Source organism: Sceloporus undulatus, chromosome 4 (assembly GCF_019175285.1).
Source record: "Sceloporus undulatus isolate JIND9_A2432 ecotype Alabama chromosome 4, SceUnd_v1.1, whole genome shotgun sequence".
Taxonomy (NCBI): Eukaryota; Metazoa; Chordata; class Lepidosauria; order Squamata; family Phrynosomatidae; genus Sceloporus; species Sceloporus undulatus.
In genome coordinates, this window is record NC_056525.1 from 251,000,935 (window position 1) to 251,019,952 (window position 19,018).

At 53.9% G+C, this 19,018-nt stretch overlaps 2 protein-coding genes across 9 annotated transcripts in view; one reads left to right on the forward strand and one right to left on the reverse strand.

The window, feature by feature from the left end:
- Positions 1-19,018, reverse strand: part of GRINA (glutamate ionotropic receptor NMDA type subunit associated protein 1) — a 595,197-nt gene that overhangs the window by 122,780 nt on the left and 453,399 nt on the right. The window lies entirely within an intron of this gene.
- PLEC (plectin) overlaps positions 1-19,018 on the forward strand; it is a 124,175-nt gene that overhangs the window by 43,040 nt on the left and 62,117 nt on the right. For 2 of the 8 annotated variants that reach the window (XM_042463644.1, XM_042463645.1), the window contains exon 1: positions 3,861-4,064. The exons of 4 other annotated variants lie outside the window; for them this stretch is intronic. In XM_042463644.1, the coding sequence (XP_042319578.1) occupies positions 3,974-4,064 (91 nt within the window). In that variant the 5' untranslated portion in view covers positions 3,861-3,973. Of the gene's footprint in view, positions 1-3,860; positions 4,065-16,145; positions 16,207-19,018 lie in introns of those variants that run through there. 2 more of the 8 variants (XM_042463646.1, XM_042463647.1) reach the window with 1 other exon arrangement.

The window sequence follows — 19,018 nt, forward strand, 5'->3', positions numbered from 1 at the left end:
GAGGGCACCTGTGATGTTGCTTTCGGGTGCAGATGGACCAGAGGTTTCTTTGTTCATGGAGGCTGAGAGCAGATTGCAAAGCTGGGGAGAGGTTCTGGGGCTGGGCAGGGCCCCCCCCAGAGAAAACCCTCCAAGGCAGCTGGGCGGAAGCGCTGCATGGTCTGAGCTGCCAGGGCGAGCAAGGTGTGCACCCCTCCAGATGGGGCACAATATTTAATAATGATGATGATGATGATGTTTATTTATATACCACTTTTCCAAATTAGATCAAAGCAGTGTACAACAAGAAGTACAATACAAAGTCAAAATAAAACATAACAGGCCTCTCTCCCCCTCAAGATGGTGGTCGGAAGGAGGGCTTTTTCTTCTTTCAGGCAGGCAGTTGGAGCTAGCCTGCCTCTCTCCCCCCAAGATGGTGGCTGAAGGGAGGGAGGGCTTTTCTTCTTAGAGGGCCACACTTTGCCTGCCCACTCCTTTATAAGCAGGGTTTGCTATGAAGTTTGTTGCTCTCCTCCTTATGTCAGGGAGAAAAAAGTGTCTCTTCCCCCACCTGCCCCATGCCTCCATTTAACCCCTGGGGAGGCATTGAGGGCATAAAGGGCCTGGAAGCAGGGATCCAGAGGTCTTTCACATCTAAAGTAAAACAGACCATTGCACAGTATTCCTGGCAAGACAGGTGTTCCCCAGAGTGCTGTGGCCACCCTAAAGAGCAGTGGTTCCCAAGCTTTGGATGTTTTGGATTTCAGCTCCCAGAAGCCCCAGCCAGCTTGGCCAACATTCTGGGGACCACTGCTATAGAGACTACACTGCAAGGCATTGGGCAGCGAGGGGGCCAAAAAGCCTTTGACATGCAGCCTGGCTTACTTGCCTGAGCCGACTATGCAGGGAGCTTGGGGTGCCCTTTGTCTGCTCCAGCCCTTGCTGCTCCTGCTGCCAAGGGCAGTCTCTTTTGGGCAGCCCTTCCAGCCCTGGAGCCCACCCAACTTCATCAAAAGACAAGGGGTTGCAGCCCCCCCCCCCCCAGCAGGGCCAGTAGCCTCTTTTAGGGTGCTGCCCCCTATTTAAACACTGGTGTGCCTGAAGGTCTGAATGGGAATGGAATTTGCAAAGCCCCAAATGCTTTCCAAAAAGCTAGTTTCGGCCCTTATATGTAGCTTGGGATGGGAGGGATCTGTGGGTGGTGCTCCCATCAGCCCCAGCCAGCCATGGCAGATGATGGGACTTAGAGTCCAGCAATTTTTGGAAGCGCCCATATGTTCAGTACGAAATGGTTCTGCTTTGTGATCTAGACTAAATTGCCTTTGGGCTCCTTCTTTGGCTTAGGTCCCTGCTGCCTAAGGGGCCATATTTGCCCCCATGGGCTGATGCCTCGATCCCCAGACCCCCAGGAGAGGCCCTTTTCTCCATCCTGCCACCTTCACAAGGCAGTGCCTCCTCCATGGCTGCCCCTCAGCACTAGAACTCCCTCCTTGGGATGCCTGAAACCTAAGGCCACTGCCCTCCCTGCAAGGTGGGAAGAAGGCTCTTTTATTCCAACAGGCTCTGAGAACGGGACTGGAAATGGCTGCTGAAAAAGGGAAGCAAGTACCTGGGCAAGACACTTATGTTTTGGGACGGGTGTTTCTCTGAGCCAGTCCCTTCATTCCATGCCCTGTCACCAACTCTGAACTTTGGGAGTCTCCAGGAGGGGGCTCCTCTGCTCTGGCTTGGACAGAATACAGAGATGGAGCAAGCTTGTTTTCTGCTGCTCCAGAGACTAGAACATAAAACAATGGACACAAGCTAAAGGAAAAGAGATTCCAGCTCAACATTAGGAGGACCTTCCTGAGAGTAAGGGCTGTCTGACAGTGGAACACACTCCTTCCTTGGAGTGTAGCAGAGTCTCCTTCCTTGGAGGTTTTTAAACAGAGGTTGGATGGCCATCTGTCAAAGAGGATGCTTTGATGGAGACTTCCTGCATGGCAGATGAGGGTTGGACTGGATCAGGACTCTTCTTGGGGGTCTCTTCCAGCTCTAGGATTCTACAATTCTGTGACCTGCCCTGGCAGAGTGGCTTGCATTGGGGCAGCCGGATTGGGCAGAGGGGGCATACCTGGAGCCCTGGGGCACATCTGCTCCCCTAAAAGGCCAGGGACTGGCCTGCGTTGGCCATTGCTGGCCTAGACTCTGCCTCTGGCCGCTCCCTTCAGGCCCTCCCTCCTTGCGAGGGCCTGGCAGGTGCATGCTCTGTGGTCCATGCTCCGGGTGGGGCACTCCATCGGGAATGATAACATGAGAGGGAGGGCACCCCACCCCTGCTGGACTTAGCTTGGCGCCAGATACCTGCCAGATGGAGATGGACCTTTGGCCCTCCCTCCCTGGCAGGCAAGACAGGGCAAACCTTGTAGGCCTTTTGTGGAAAGGCTGGGTCATGCCACCCTGGGCCTGCTGCACTCCCTCTCTGCCAGTGCCCAGGGAATCATGGCATTATAGAACCACAGAGTTGGAAGAGACCCCCAAGGGCCACCCAGTGTAAGCCCCCTTTGGCCATGCAGGAATACCCTGACTCCTTCAGGCCCCACCTGGAATATTCTGGGCACCACAATTCAAAAAGGGTGTTGGGAAACTGGAGCCAGGTGTCCAAAGGAGGGCGACTAAAATGGTGAAAGGTCTGGAAACCATGAAGCCCTATGAGGAACGACTCAGGGAGCTGGGGATGTTTAGCCTGGAGAAAAGAGAGTTAAGGGGTGATATGATCGCCCTGTTTAAATGCTTGAAGGGATGTCATATTGAGGAGGGAGCAAGCTTGTTTTCTGCTGCTCCAGAGAACAGGACCCAATGGAGCAATGGATGCAAACTGAAGGAAAAGAGCTTCCAGCTCAACATTTGGAGGAACTTCCTGAGAGTAAGGGCTGTTTGACAGAGGAACCCACTCCTTCCTCGGATATTATAGTGGCGTCTCCTTCTTTGGAGGCTGTCTTTAAGCAGAGGCTGGACGGCCATCTCTCAATGGGGATGCTTTGATTGGGATTTCCTGCAGGGCAGAAGAAGGGGGTTGGACTGGATCAGGGCCCTTCTTGGGGTCTCTTCCAACTCTAGGATTCTCTGATTCTCTCCTGCTGGGGTTGGGAGAGAGAGACCTCCAGGGCTTCTAACATCAGGGAGGGAATGTTAGTTGCTGGACTGGAAGCAGCCCAAGGCTTTGTGGCGCTTAAAGCAGGGCCCAGGCCTGTGGCCCTTGGCTCTCCTGCAGCTCTAGGCTGCACCAGGAGCCCCCAGCCCCCTTCAAGGCCCCTGAGCCAGGTGCCTGGCCCTGGCCTTTGGCAAGATGCCCGCTTGAGCTGCAGGCCTGGGTCTATTTTGCGAGGGCTGGCGTCACTTGGGGGGCAGCCAGGGCAGCCGGGGGAGGGAGGGAGGGCCCGCAGGGCTTTCTAAACCAAGACCTGTCGCTCTCCTTCCTCTCAATCCTGGCCAGGAAGGGGCTGGGGCTGGGGGTCGTGTCCGCCTCCTTCTCGGGTTCCAGCAGCTGGCCTTGGCGAAGGGGGGCTCCGAAGTCTCCCTCGCCCAGTGCTGCCCTTTGGGGGTCGCCTATTTCATTCCAGTGAGGAAGTAGCCCCGCTTTGGGTGGCTCTGAAGGGGGCCTAGCCCTTCTGGCCCGTCCTCTCCCATCGGCCCTTCTCTGGACTCTGGCCATGGGACCTCAATGCTAGACCCCCCTCCAGAAGAAGGGGGGCCGGCGGGAATGGCCCTAGTCATTCCGGCTGCCCTGGGCCCCGGGGCCTTGGCTTTGGGGAGGGAGGGAGGGGGAGGGGCTTCCCAGGGGGAGGGGCCGAGGGGAGACGCCCCCAGAGGCCGGGGCAGAAGCTCGGGCGGGGGGCCTCGGCGGAGGGCCTTAAAGGGGCGGCAGGCGGCAGGCAGCAGCCCTTCCTCCCCGCCTGCCCGCCTGGGGTGCCAGGCTCCTCCGCCCTCCGCCGAGTCCCTGCCCAGGGAGGCCATGGCCACCTTCGACCTGCGCCTGCTGCCCCCGAACCCCGAGGAGAAGGACTTCATCCAGGCCTACGAGGACGTCCGGGAGAAGTACAAAGGTGGGCCCCCTCGCCTCCGCCTCCGCCGCCGCGCGCCTTGCCTTACTTGGGCATGGCCAGCCGGGAGCCAGGCAGCCAGGCAGGGAGAAGGGGCCACGGGCAGCCCCGGCCGGGCCCCGCTTTGGGAACCAGGAGCCCCGGGGCACCTCCCTCCCTCCCTCCCTCCCAGGCCAAGGACCGGCCCGGCCGCATTCCTGGCCCTCCGGAGAGAGAAGGGCAGGGAGGCGCTCTGCACATGCCCCGAGGCCCTCCCTCCCTCCCTCTGGGCCCATGTGGGGAGTGGGCAGAGGTGCCCTCTTGGGCCAGGCCTCGGGGGGGGGGGAGGCATGGAGCCGGGGGTGTCCCCACAGCTGAGCCGGGCCAAGGGCCCAGAGATGCCCGCTGGGCGGGAGAGGGCCCTGCCTGGCCCCAGCTCTGCCCGCCCCTTCCTCCTGGACTGTGCCACCATCGCCCATGCCCTCCTCTCGAGGGCACTCAAAGGCATAGTGGTTCCCAAACCTTGGTCTTCCCGGTGTTTTGGACCGCACGCAGTTCCCAGAAGGCCCGAGGGCTGCCAAGCTGGCAGGGGCCTCTGGGAGCAGAAGTCCAGAACCTCCGGAGGAGCCCATCTGCCAAGGAGGCTCCTCAGGGGCATTGCCCTCTCCAGGGAGTTGGGGGGGAGTATTGTTAGTATTATTATTACTAAGCTTTGTTTATGTTCTTAATGATAAGAATGGTGATGCCCCCCCCCCCAGATGCCCTCCTTTTCTCCAGGGGCATTTTGCTGGGAGGCAGTTTTGCCCCGTTGCCTTCCAGCCCTCCCTGGCCCCCTTTGCTTCTAGCGTGGCATCATGGAAGCCAATGGGCAGCTCAGCCGCACAGTGGGCAAGGCTGGCAGGAGAGACACCTAGGCACCTGTGTGCGCCTGGAGGAAAGGAGGGTCCTCTCCATCGACATCCCGTGTCCCCAAACCTAGCCTTGTCTCCTCTGCTGCCCAGGCCTGCTGGCCTGCTTTGGGGATGGGGAACCTCTTGTGAGGGCCATGTACTTTGGGCGCATTGTGTGGCCACTCTGTGACTCCATGGAAAAGGCGAATGACTCTTCCCATTGCCTCACCATCCAAAGGAGAGTAGCCCCACTGGCCAGGCTGCTGCTGGGGAAGGACTCCGCTTGTCCCTTGGAGGCACCCACCCAGTGCATCTGCTCTCCTGCCACATCATGGCAGCCACACAGTGAAACATGAAGAGTCAGGCGGGCATGTGGGTAGATATAATAGAGAGAGAGCCAGCATGGTATGCCCTTGAAGAGATTTTGGACTTCATCTCCCAGAAGCCACAGCCATGTTGACCAGTAGTCTGGGATTCTGGGAGCTGAAGTCCAGAATCCCTTAAAGAGCCCAGTTTGGGGACCACTGGTGCAATGGTTTGAGTGTTGAGACCTGACTAGAAGCCACACAAGAACAACAAACACATGGATATTATATATGGAGAGAGAGATTGCAGCACAAAAAGTATTCTATATGGAGAGCTCTTGTAGCACCTTTGAGGCTAACCGAAAGCAAGCGGTTGGCCAAGGGCTGCAAGATCTCTCCAGACTAAGGCGGGATGGCTGCTCTTGCTCTCTTCCGGCAGGCCTTCCCAGACTGGATAGATCCATTAGACTTGCCTCCCCCTCGACTGACACCTCTGTTGATACCATTGACACCAACATTGACTGATGCCATCAGCCCCGTCCCCCCTCCAATAGAGGAAGATTCCTTTCTTCCCCTCATCTGCCCAAAATGTTAATGTTTTCCTATTGGATGGTTTTAAATGTTTGATGTTTCATCTCTTTTTATGGGCTGATCGCTGTTTTTATGATGGGGGGAGGGTTGGGGTCTTGGGGTTTCAAATTGTATTTTTGTAATTGTTTGATGTTTTATTTATACCGTTGGAATCCGCTTTGATTCCTTTGTGAAAAAGCAGAATGCAAATTGTTGTTGTTGTTGTTGTTGTTTGCCAGACCGGAGTGGGGCACTCTGTGAGCTGGCGATGTGGCCCCAGAGGAGTGGGAGGAGAAGGGTGGGTTTCTTGGAGGTCTTTCATTTGTACAGTAGCCATAAGTCAAAGCTGACAATGGTGGCACATAAAAACCACCAGACATTAAAAACCAGGCTAAAGTATATGTCTGTGTGTTCAATATGGATGGCGCCACAGCTGCCTTGAGCTGGCAAGGCCTGGGCAGGGGATGCTGGGAGGACCCTGGCTCTTGGGCACCTCTCTCTTGGAAGATTCCCCTGAACTGAAGCTGGCTTGAGGGGTGCCTCCTTCCCTTGTGGGACTGGTTGGGGTCAGGGACCAAGAGGCAGCAGCCCTGGGCCCAAAGCAGGTGTGGGCTGAGCTGCTCTGAGGCTCCTGGGGGCAGAAACAAGGGGGGGGAGGGCTGTGTATGGCATGGCCTTTAACCTGGGATTGTAGGGCCCAGGGTGTGCCAGGGGTCCAGGATGGGCAGCTAGCAGGTGCCTATCTGGGGAGAGAGGCACATGGGGCTTTCTCCCCATTCTATGCTATGGGGGTGCACAGAGATGGGGGGGGGCACCTGTGCTTTCTGACTTGCTCACAAACAGAAGGTGGACCCTTTTGCAAATGTCATGAAATAGTTTCAAGGGCAGCTAAGGAGGAAATGGTTTGCAAAGAGCTCAGAAAGAGTCTTTAGTTTACCAGCTGGAGGGCTTTAGATTGGCTAGTGAGCCCCAGTGTGTCCATGGGGGGCTTTGGGGAGTAACCAGTGGGATGGGGATGGGGATGTAGCCCCCTTCCTCTCCTCCAAGCCCACCTTGCCAGCTGTTTCCAGCAGGAGAAGCAGAAGCTGCCTTTGACTGGGCCTGACTCTTTGGGCAGCGGGGGTTTCCATCTCGGGCCGGTTGCCAACTGTGACTTGTAGCAGCGGTGCCTCTGCTGGGATTTGGCCGGACTCTCCTCTTGAGGGATGATATCATGCCTTCCTCCTCTTCCTCGCATGGAACGCAAGGCGGCTTAACAGGCAGGTTGGAACAAAACACAGCTACGGAGATATATAGTACAAACCCTTTTAAGTACACATTCCTTTTCAATGAACGTGAAAAACATTTTTAAACATGTTGAAAAGTGCAGCACCGCCTTTCCCCTCCTTTTTCTCTTTTACAAAAGGAAACCTTTCTGCTTGTGGCACACTTTGAAAAGCAGGCGGGGGTCCAGAGGCAAAGGCCTCCTGCTCCTTGGCCCTCGGTCCGGCTGGAGAGGGCTCTCCCTCCGGAGCAGGAAGCTCTTCCGCTCTTGGGCTTGGCTTTAAATTGTGTTTTGGTGGCTCTTCATTCCTGAAGGGAGCCAGTACAATCCAAGCCCTAATCCTTGCCTAGTTTTCACAATGGAGGAGAGCTCAGCTGGATTCAGATTGATGGGGGGGGAGTACTGTAGTTTGCATAGTTTGTCTCCCCCCATTGCTGCTTCTCACCTTGAAGTTGCCAGCCCCCCTTCAAGCCCCTCCGTGCCCCCAGAGACCACCCGGCCTCCCCGCTTTCCCAGTCAGCTATACTGGGACCAGCACCCTTGCCGTGGGGAGGAGAAGGGAGGGTGAGCCTTGCTCTGTGAGGGGAGGGTCTCCCAGCCTGGGGGGTGGGCAAGTGGGGGCTAGTCCTCCTCGTCTCCGATCCCGACCCATGGAGACCCTGTGGATGAGGCATCTCCAGGGCTCCCTGGCTCCACTGCTCTGCATAGTTCCTGCAACCCCTACCCTTGACCTCCCCAATAGAGTCCAGTCCGTCCATCTAGCATGCGGCCTTCCTCTCTTTCTATGTCCCCCACCTTTCCCAGCGTGATTGTGTTTTCGGTGAGTCCTCTTTCCTCACGATGGTGGGGCCAAAGTACGGCAGCCTCAGCTTGGTCATCTTGGCTTCTTCCAGAGCGGGTTCAGGCTTGATCTGTTCTAGCACCCCTTGGTTTGACTTCTTGGCTGCCCAGGCATTCTCAGCACTTTTCCCAGCTCCACATTTCAAATGAATTGATTTTCTTCTTTCTTACCTGTCCAGCTCTCGAATACGATGGCTTGTCTGAGTTTAAGTCTTGTGCTCAGTTGTTTATCTTTGCATGTGAGGATCTTGTCTAGTTCTTTCCTAGCTGCCCTTCCCATTCTTAGCCTTCGTATGATTTCTTGACTGCAGTCCCTGTTCCTATCAATGTTTGATCCCAGCAATGAGAACTTTTGACTGTTTCTGTTTATTCATTGTCTAGCTTGAATTTGTGTAGATTCTCCAGCATCTTTAGATTTGTTTTCTTTCTGTAAGCCTGCCTTTGCACTTTCTTCCTTGATCTTCCTTGGTAGTTGTTCCAGGACTGGGAGGTTTTCTGCTAGGATCTTGGTGTCATTTGTATATTTTAGATTGTTGATGTTCCTTCCTCCTATTTTCACTCCTCCTTCTCCTCCTTTTGTGTCCAAGCCTGCTTTCCTTACAGTATGTTCTGCATATAGATTAAATAAATGGGGTCATAAGATGCAGCCTTGTCTGACCCCTTTGCCAGTTGGGAACCATTCTGTTTCTCCAAATTCAGTTCCTATCATGGCCTCTTGTCCAGAATACAGATTCCGCGTTAGATGTGTTGGCACTCCCATCAAGTCTTTAAGGGCCTTCCATAGCCTTTCGTGATCTATGCAGTCAAAGGCCTTGCTATAGTCTGTAAAGCACATGCTGGTTTTCTTTTGGAATTGCTTGGTGCTCTCCATTAGCCACTTGGGACCCCCCCCCCCCCCAATTTCCATGGAAAGGAGAGCAGAGTGGCCCTTCCCCTGCAGACAGGCTGGCAGGAGCTATTGGGGTGAATGGGGGGGGTGTCTGGCTGAAATGCCCTGTGTTTGGGGGTGGGATGAACCTAAAGTCCTGCACAGCAGAGGTTCCAGTACAGAGGCTGCACGGTTTGCATGTTTGGCGGATCTGCTGTCCTGGTGAAATGCGTCTGGACGGCAGCGCAGCCTCAATCATGTCTTTATTCCATTTTCCAGATGCCTTTTGCTCTAAAAAAGGCTCTGGAGCAGCGGGTGGGCTCCGACTGACTGAGTGGGGAGGCATTTGACAGCTTTAGCAATGTATGCCTGCATGGCAGAGAGGTCCCTTCCAATTCAAAGATTCATGAATTCAAGAATGGTAGGGGATGATGGGAACTGCGATCCAAAAACATCCAGAAGGTTGGTCCCCTTGCCTCTTACGGGTAAAATAAGTCCTGCTAAGAGTTGGGCTTTCCTTGGCCAGGTGCTGTGGCTGCTGCCCTCCTCATTTGGCGGTCCCTCTGCCCACCCCACCGACCCCACAGCTGCTGCCCTCCTTATTCCAGGACAGAATGAGAGGAGGACACCACCAGAGCCAGGGATCCCACCGGTGTTTGGACACCAGCCAGGGGCCCAAGAGACGGTTGCCCACTGCCACCAAGTGTGTCATGGGGGGTTGGGGGGCACTGGGCAGTACAGAGCAGCCACCAGCAAAGCCACCGTTGGACCACGGGAGGGCAGGCAGCAGGCAGGCTGGCATAGGTTTCCTTGTTGTTTGCTGGTGCTTGGCCTGTGTCTTTGTGTGTGGCTTGTGATTTATGGACTTCTGTGGCTGCAGTGCGGCTGGCCCTTCCAGGAACCAGCCTGGCATAAAACTGTGGAAGAGGCATCTTTTAGAATACAGAAATGGGGTGGGGGGGGGGTTGTCGTTCCCCGTGACCAAGATGCAGCAGAAATGGGACTGGGGGATACTGTGGTGTGAAAGCAGCATGGGGCTCTTTGGGTGGGCTTTGCAGGGTGGCATTTGCAGGCCAGGGGCAAGGCTAGCCCGGAAAGGCCCCATATCACGGGGGTCCTAGGGTGTCCTGCATCCCCCACGGATGAGGGGAAAGGGGGCAGGAGGGGACTGTTCGTGGATCCCAGACACTGAGGAGCCAACAAACATTGCACTGCAAAATTAACAGAGCAATAACTCAGCAGCATGGTGATAGTGTATAGTACGTATTTCTAAATTTAGGGCAAGGGAAAGGAACCAGAGCTCTTAAATCAATTCTGGGGTCTGGAAGCCCCCAGGGAATGCCAAACCCCTCTGAAGAAGACTACTAGCACTATCTTACTTTATCCTCCCCAGTAGACTTGTGGGTCACAGCTAATAAGAGACCTGCCTCTCTTGTCTTGAACCCACTGCAGGACATGGCGCTCAGGCATTATGGTCCAGGGCATGCGTGTTTGGGGGGCGGGCGGGCGGGCTGGTAATCTTTGCTGCTTCTGCTGCTGGTTCTGGTGAATCACTTCCTCTCTTTTCCCCAGAGACCCCCTTCCGTTGCAACCCACAAGCCCCTTTGCAGGCTCTGCCCTCAAACCCCGGGAAGAGGGGAGCAGGAAGAGGAAACCAAGGTCCCCTGAGGGGATGGTCAGCCCTGGCTCTTTTCCTAGGCCTTGGCTGGACTATGAGGAGGTCTGGGAGCAGCCCAGGCCAGCCCTTGCCCCTTGCGGTCCAACCCTCTGTGCCCACTTGAAAGGGCCTGGCTGCCAGGTGATGCCAGAGGGATGGTCAGGGCAGGAGCAACCTTCCCCATATGTGGGCCTCTGACCAAGACCTTGCTGGCCTCTCTCCGTTCCACTACTTTGTTCTCCCTCCCCTTCCCTTCTGCTTGTTCTGCCAGAGCGGGCACAAGGAACCCGCAAGACAATACCAGGGGGCGAGAGGCACGGTGGGCCTCACAGTGCTGTGTCTCTGGGTCAGGGGTGTGTCATGTCCCCGCTGCACTCAGTCCCTGGGAGGGGTCTTCCCAGAACGCCTTTCCTGAGGAGTGACAGTGGCTGCTGTATCCGATGCCTGGCATCTTTGAGGAGGGGGCTCTGAGTTCAGGGGCTGGGGCTTATTCTCAGATCCTTATCCAGGAGGAACTTAGAAATGCAACTGCCCAGTCATTCACCCATTTTAAATTGGGGTTCAGGGAGGGTTTTAAAAATGTCCCTGAACCCCAAATCCATCCGGTCAGTGCTCAAGTTGCACACTGGCAGAATGGCGGCTGCATGGCTCTCCTTCCAGAGAACCTGCTTAGCACAGTTGGACCTCCTCCGCATTTGTGGCTTTGACTTTTGCGGATTTGATTATTTGCAGTTTTGGTTAATTAGGAATATCTAGGTCTTCCAGCACAGTTTTGCCAGAAGTTGACCATAGAGTTGTGCTGGATAACCTAGAAGTTCATAGAATCATAGAATGACAGAATCGTAGAGTTGGAAGAGACCCCATGAAGGGCCCTGATCCAGTCCAACCCCATTCTGCCATGCAGGAACTCACGGTCAAAGCATCCTCTGCTTAAAGACCTCCAAGGAAGGAGACTCCACTAGACTCGGAGGAAGGAGTGTGTTCCTCTGTCGAACAGCCCTTACTCTCAGGAAGTTCCTCCTAATAAGTGGAATGCTCTTTGTCCTGCAGCTTGCATCCATTGCTCCATTGGGTCCTCAGTCTCGGGAGCAGCCAGAAAACAAGCGTTGCTCCCTCCTCAATATGACCTCCCTTCAAATATTTAAACAGGCGATCATATCACCTCTTAACCTTCTCTCTCCAGGCTAAACATCCCCAGCTCCTTAAGGTTTCCTCATAGGACAAGCCTGATATATGACTCCCCCCTATATGTACAGCAATTACGAGCACATTTAGCTGCCTGGATTTGATGTATGGTTTTAATCTTGTATTGTTGAAATGTTTTAATTGAAGTTTTATTTTATGGTATTGCAATTTTATCCTGTATTTTGTATTGATATTGCAATTTTTACCTGCAACTGCTATGATCAACACGGAATAGCGGTTTATAATATTATTGATTATTATTATTATTATTATTATTATATTATTATTATTATTAATGGTTTCCCAGACGATTCACCATTTTCGTTCCCCTCTTTGGACACATGGCTCCAGTTTCTCAATGTCCTTTTGAATTGTGGTGCCCAGAACTGGACACAATATTCAGGTGGGGCCTGACGCAGAGTCAGAATACAGTGGCAACTATGACTTCTAGTGATAGATAGAGTGTATTTGATGCAGCCTTAAAAATCGCATTGCCTTTTTAAGCTGTGCATCACACTGTGAATCATGTTCAACTTATGGTCTACTTGGGACTCCAGATCCTTCACACGTAGTTTCATTCACCATGTGCCCCCATAATCCTATATCTTATCATTTATTTTTCCTCCGAAGTGCAATACCTTACATTTCTACACTGTGAAGTTTAGTTTTGTGTAGCTTTGGGCCAGCTTTCTAGTCTATTCAAGTGTCTTTTGAATCTTGATCCTGTCCTCTGGAGTATTAGCTTATTCCTAATTTGTGGTGTCATCTGCAAATGTTGATAAGTTCCCGCCAATTTGTTCATCCAAGTCATTGATAAAGTGTTGAATAGCACTGGGCCCAGGACAGAGCCCCACTGGACACCCCACTGCGTCACTTCTCTCCAGGAGGAAAAGGAGCCATTGTTAGCAGCATTTTGGGTTGCCGGTCAACCAAATTACAAATCCATTTAAAGGTTGCCTTGTCTAGCCCATTTTAAAGCTTGTTTGCAGAAAGGTCATGGGTCAAAGGCCTTACTGAAATCAAGATATACTAATCCAACAGCATTCCCTTCATCTTTCTATAAAGCTGGTAAGTTTAATCTGTGAATGGGATATCTCTGTTTAATGATCTGCTCCAGAATCTTTTGGGATTGAATGTCAGACTAAACTGGGGATCATTGTTGGGATATCCCTTTTCCCCCTTTTTGAAGATGGGGACAAACGTTTGGCCTCCTCCAGTCGGCTGGGATTTCTCCTTTCTCCAGGAGTCCTCAAAGACTATTATGCCAATGGCTCCGATATATGAACATTTGCCAGTTCTTTTAATACTTGATGGGAGTTCATCTGGTCCAGGAGACTTAAATTCATTGAGATAATAAGGTGTTCCTCTACTATCTCTTTACTTATTCTGTCCTCTGCTCCATTATCCGCAGGTTGAGCCCCTTTTCCTTTTCTGAGAAGACGGAGGCAAAGAAGGTCTTGAGTAATTCTGCCTTTTCTCTGTCTTTCTTAGCATAGATTTGGCCATCTTCTCCCAGCAGTGAACCTACACTTTCCTCATCCTTACTTTGCTGGGGAATATCAAAAAAAGCCCTTTTTGTTGTTCTTAACCTCTCTATCAAGACTGAGTTCGTTCTGCGCTTGAGCTTTTCTTTTACTACCACAATGCCTGCTATTCTTTGAATTCTTTGTGTGATTTCCCCTTTTTCCAGTTCTTAACATCTTCCGTTCAAACTATCTCGGTTGGAAAGTTTCTGTAGTCTCCATGCCTGGTTTGAGAAGTTGCAAGAGAAAAGCACTCTCTGGGCATTTGTAGGTCTTCCATCGTGATTCTGTGATCAACGTCTGGCAAGAATGTGTGACCATAGAGTTGCACTGGAGGACCTGGAGATGGCCAGAGAGAGAGAACTGATAGAATCATAGAGAGTCCAAACCCCTTCTGCCATGCAGGAACTCTCAGTCATAGTATCCCCATGGACAGATGGCCATCCAGCCTCTGTTTAGAGTAAAAAGAATAGTTGTTGTTGTTTTTAATTTGGCAGTTTTTCCACTTTCAGGGGGGTCCTTAACCCTAACAACAACAGCAAATGGGGGGGTGGCCACTGTATAGTGGTTTGGGTGCGCTTGATTACGCGTCTGGAGACCAGGGGTCAAAGGCTGACTTGGCCATGGAAAAGCCACTGGGTTAAGCTTAGGCAAGTCCACTCTCGTCAGCCTCAGAGGACGGCGATGGCACAAATCTGGCCAAGTGTACATCCTAATCATCCAATCATCCAACACCTACTTTAATGGGAAGTGACCCCTCAGGCTCCTTACATGGGTTTGTCTGTTAACTCAGATCCTAAGCCTGTTTGGACCTTTTGTTGGTTTAATGTTGGTTTATTGGTTTAATGTTCTTTGTGGAACTGAAATAAATAAAACCTTTGGGGGGAAACGGATGAGAGCGATCCAGGTCTCCCTGTCCTGAACCGGTCGTCTGCTCAGGTCCAGCAGAGTCAGGCCTGCAACCTTCCTAACAGAGTCTATCCACAGAGACCATTTTATATGGTCTTCCCCTCTTTCTGCTGCCTTTGGCCTTATCAAACGTTATTGTCTTTGTGAAGTCAAAGGCTTTCATGGCCGGCATCCATCCATTTCTGTGGGGTTTTGGGGCTCTGTGGCCATGTTCTGAAGATGCCAGCAGCCACAGATGATGGTGAAACGTCAGGAATAAACTCTTCCAGAACATGGCCACAGAGCCCCCAAACCCCACAAAACCCTGCGACTGTCTTCTCATGATGGGGCCAAAATGCCAGGGCCTCAGTCTTCTCCTCTTTGCCTCCAGGGAACTCTCCGGCTGGGTCTGTTTGTCCTCTTGGCCATCCTCAGCCCCCTTCTCCAGCCCCTCTTCCCAAATGTATTGATTTCCTTCTTATCCGCTTTCTTTGCTGTCCATCTCTCACGTCCTTCATGCAAGATATGCCCCTCCATACCATCTTAACTAAGAAGAGAAACAGCAAAAGCCAGGCCTAGGACTAGCATCTTCAGTTTTTGTCTCCTGTATGGTTTTGCCTTTCAAAGAAGAAGCCGGTGGAGCGTCAGAAGCTGGCAGCATGGATATCGTGCGCTTTGGTTGGTCCAATAAAGGTATCACTGTTTGGTGTGGTTTTTTTAAATACATGTTTATTATACAAATAACTTTAAGAAACGCTAATAAAACAGACACACAATAAAAGAAACACAAAAACATGACCCCTTAAGACTTAGCCTTTCCTTATCCGTTTCTCTCCTTTGAATTCCCGTATTGAGCTCCAGTCGTCGGTTGACCCTGATTCCTGTTTCCAGGTGAACATCTTCAATGATAACAATCTAGACTCTCCCCACCTTTTTCGGACCAAGCCATATTCAGGCCATTCTTTCCATCATCCCAGTCTTTTACATTCCTCTTTATTGCCTTTGTCTTTTCATGTCAGTTCTCCTTCGTCCATCCTTTGGCATTGCCTTTCTTATTTCCCAAGAGCTCTAGCTGCCTTTTCTTCTATCATTCTGTTTGGGGGATTTGGGGTCGGTTCCTTCATGGCGACGAGGGGGAACGCAACGGCTTGGACTTGGAAGATCCTCGCTTGAGTTTGGGGTCAGATATGCCTTTCCTCTTTGGGATCTTCTCCCGTTCTTTCATGGCCATCCTTCTGACTTCTTGGCTGCAGTCTCTGTTCTGATCCATCTTTGATCCGGCTCCTTAGAAAGAGAATGAGGGCGGCAGAAGGAGAGGAGCAGTGGAGGACACGGGGGTCTTCTTGGAGGACTCTCCTTCGCAGGGCTGCCGTGGGTCAAGGGGGACAAACAGGGGGACTTGGGGCAATTTCAGTTTCCTCCCTCTTCCTTCAGGCTCTTTCTTGGTTTCTGCTAGCAGTCTGCCTGAGGGTCCCGCAGCCGTGGGTCGGGAGGGGCCCCGTTTGTGGGGTCGGGGCTGAAGGAAAGAACACAAATACTAACAGAATGACTCTTTTGGCCTGAGCCGGTCCCCAGGTGCAACCCTCCGGCCCTCCTCTGCCAGAGTTGACCCTGGAACCAGGCAGGAGGGAGGGCCTGCCAAGGCCCAGAGGAGGGCTGGCTCTGGGAACTTCCAGACCTCAGCTGGAATGATCCTGGGTCCAGTCCCGGGAAGCACCCTTCAAAAGGATGGGGAGAAACTGGAGCCATGTGTCCAAAGGAGGGTCACCAAAATGGGGAAGGGTCTGGAAACCATGCAGCCCTAGGAGGAAAGGCTGGAGATCTGCTGAGAGCCCTGTTTCAGTCTTTGAAGGGCTGCCCTCTGGAGGAGGGAGGAGCGATGCAAAAGGGATTGCATGAGGGGAAGTCCCCGGGCAGCTGGGCAGAGGCTGGGGCTTTGAGGGAGAGTTCCTGCAGGGCCCAGGCGGGGCTCTCCTCCGCTGCGCTGCTGACACCGGAGGGAGGCTGCCGCAGTGTCCGGGCCGGGGGCGGGGCCGGGGGCGGGGCCTGGCTGGAGGAGGAGGGGCCGGGGAGGAAGGGTCCGGCGCCAGGGCTGCCTCCTCCTCCTGGTGCTCTTCTTCTTCTTCGGCCATGGACCCGGCGCGCTCCATCCAGCACGAGATCAGCTCCCTCAAAGGTACCCCCCCTCCGCCAGGAGGAGGCCGGGCAGAGCAGGGCGGGGCGGGGCGGGAGAGGAGCAGATGGAGCAGGACGGAGCGAGCCCTCTGCCCGGCCTTTAGCTTTGGGGCAGGGAGGGAGCCCTGCCGAGGGGCCCCTTGCAGAGCCTCCAGCTTCAGGCGCAGGGCATCCCTGAGAGAGGGGCTGCCCTGGCCCCCTTGGCAGCCCTTGGGGGGGGAGGGTGGCAGGACGAGGAGGAGGCCCCCCGGTTGCCCGCTGCAGTTGGGGCCAGGAAGGGCCTGGGCCCTGGGCTTTGGTCCTTTGTGGGGCCAAAGGAACGGCCCGAGAGCGAGAGCGAGGCCTCGGTGCTTCCCTTCTCAAGGCAAGGCGACCCCGAGCTCCCAAACGAGGCTTTCCGGGCCCAGAGCCCTCCTTTCCCCGGCCTTTCTCAGCCTCTGGGGCCCTGCCTCAGTCTCTGGGGCTGCTCCTCCTGGACCCCCAGAGGCCCCCTTCCCCTCCCTCCCTGCGGCAAGGAGCCCTGGAACCCTGGCCGGGCGTATACAAGGGCACAACAGGCTTGAGTCCTAGACTGGGAGGTAAGGCAGGATGGACATCAGTCGTAGTCATACCCAAGACTGGCACCCCAAATGCTGGGCCCTCTTTCCCTCCCTCCATCCTCCTCCTCCTCCTCCCCCTTTCCCCCAAGATCGGGACTCCAAAGAGTCTTACCGTTGAAAGTAATGTTTGCCCCGCTGCCAAAGGTCCGGCGCATTGGGGCAGGTGACAGTCCTGAGAGTGCTGTTGTTGTGGCTCATCCGTTGTTCCTCTGGTGGGCATCTGTGTCTCCTGGCAAGGGCAGCTCTCCTTCTTGACTGTCTGGGCTTGAAAAACGGGTCCATATTGCGGTTCCTTGGGCTGGAGGTGGGCAAAATATCCCCCGCACATTTGGCAGCCCTGTCCCCGTCTGCAGTGGCTCTCCTGGAGGTTTTAGGCTGCCTTTTAAATCAGTTCTAGCCCCTCCGGCTCCCAATGTTTAGCATTGAAGCACTGCAGATTTTCAAAACCTTTTAGGGTTTCATCTCTTGGGTTGCCCTTCTGCCACCCAGACAGTGCCAAGGGCTGCAGTTTGGTGCCCAGGTCTGGTGGGACTGCCGATGGTGTTGCCCCATGGCAGGATCCTAAAGGAGTGTGGGTGGGACTTTGGGGGGCATCCAGACTGATGGAGAAGCCCCAGACTTGGTCCCCGTTCTTTCTTGTTTGATTCTTTTACCCAGGGCTCAATTCATCTGACCCAGAGAGCAGGCCTAAAACGTCTCTGATCCCTCTGGGAGCGGAAAGAGCATATCCTGGGAGAAACAAAACCTGTGTGCATCTCCAAAGCAAAACTGGAAGGAGCAGAACAAGCCCCAGAGGGAAGTCCAAGGCGTTCAAGGCTGGCATCCATCACTTTTTGTGGGCTTTTTGGGCTATGTGGCCTTGTTCTAAAAGAGTTTATTCCTGACGTTTCGCCAGCCTCTGTGAAGAATAAACGCTTCTAGAAGGTGGCCACATAGCCCCCAAACCCCACCAAAAACACCTGGAGCTTTCTGGTCTATGTCATGGGTCTGGATGTGCCCTTAGACACCCACACAAACACACACCCAGACCCACACCTGGCAACAAGCGGCAGCCCCAGTCCCCAGCCCAATATGTGCCCAAGGACCAGTCTCCCGCTCTGGTTGTGACATGGGGCATCTGTAAGGTGTGTAAGGCCTGCCTTCTCCCTCCCAGAGCCAAGTTCAGGATGGTCAGTGGCTCCTTTGCAGTGGCTTGGCCTAGTTGCAGGCGCCAAGATGGTAGGGGCTAAGTCCATCATTGCAGGGGGAATGGCGCGGAGAGGAATGTGTGCCAGGCCTGGGAGCTGTTGTGTGTGTGCATGCATAGATACACAACTTGTTCCTTGGAGGAAGAGGTGGGGGGACCCTGCTTGGCCTGGCAAGGGAAGGGAGGGGTATACCCATACTGGACGCTTGGCAACCCTCTCCCTCCCTCCATGGCCTGATTATTAATCCGGCCTCTGCCCCCTCCGGCTTGGCCTGGATCCCTTGCAAACAGCCTCCCCTTTGTTCCCTGCTCCGGGTGGAAATCCATGGGCAAGACCCCTCCTGGAGGCAAGGGGGGTGGGCCCTCCGTCCCTCTCTCTCAGGCAAGGGCTTAGAGGAGGGGGTTCCCTCCCTTCCCATCAGGCTGAATTGGGGGGAGAGGCAAGAGGCCCCTCCAACTGCAGCCCCCACCATACTCTGAGTGGGGAGGGGGCTCCTAGGGGACTTGTGGTGTGGGGGGCACTGAGCCCCCTTTGCTGCAAGGGCTCCTAACTGCAGAGGAGGAGGAGGAGGAGGAGGAGGAGGAGGAGGAGGGGGCACTACAAGAAATAGGACGTTCAAGAAAAATGGAGGACATGACCAAAGAAAAGCTAAAAACATGAATAGAAATGTAAATCCATGTTGCTTAGTCCTACGCAAAATGGAGGACATTTTGGAATTCCTCCTGGACAGAAGGTTTAAATGCAGGACATTTCCTGGAAAAGTAGGACATGTCTGGTCACTCCGCCTTTGCTGCCACCGGATTTGGCATCCTCCACGGCTTCGCCCTCTCTCCATCCAAGTCTCTTTTGAGCACCAATTTCGTCTTTTGCACACGTTTTAGAAAATCTGCAGTGTTCAAATGCTAAAGATTGTGGCGGTGGCGGTTGTGGGTGTATTTACAACCTATTCAAAAGGCAATTGTCCCAGGTCTGTGTGCAAATTGTGCCCATGTGGGCAGGAGAGTCTTCACTGGCCAACTCAATGCAG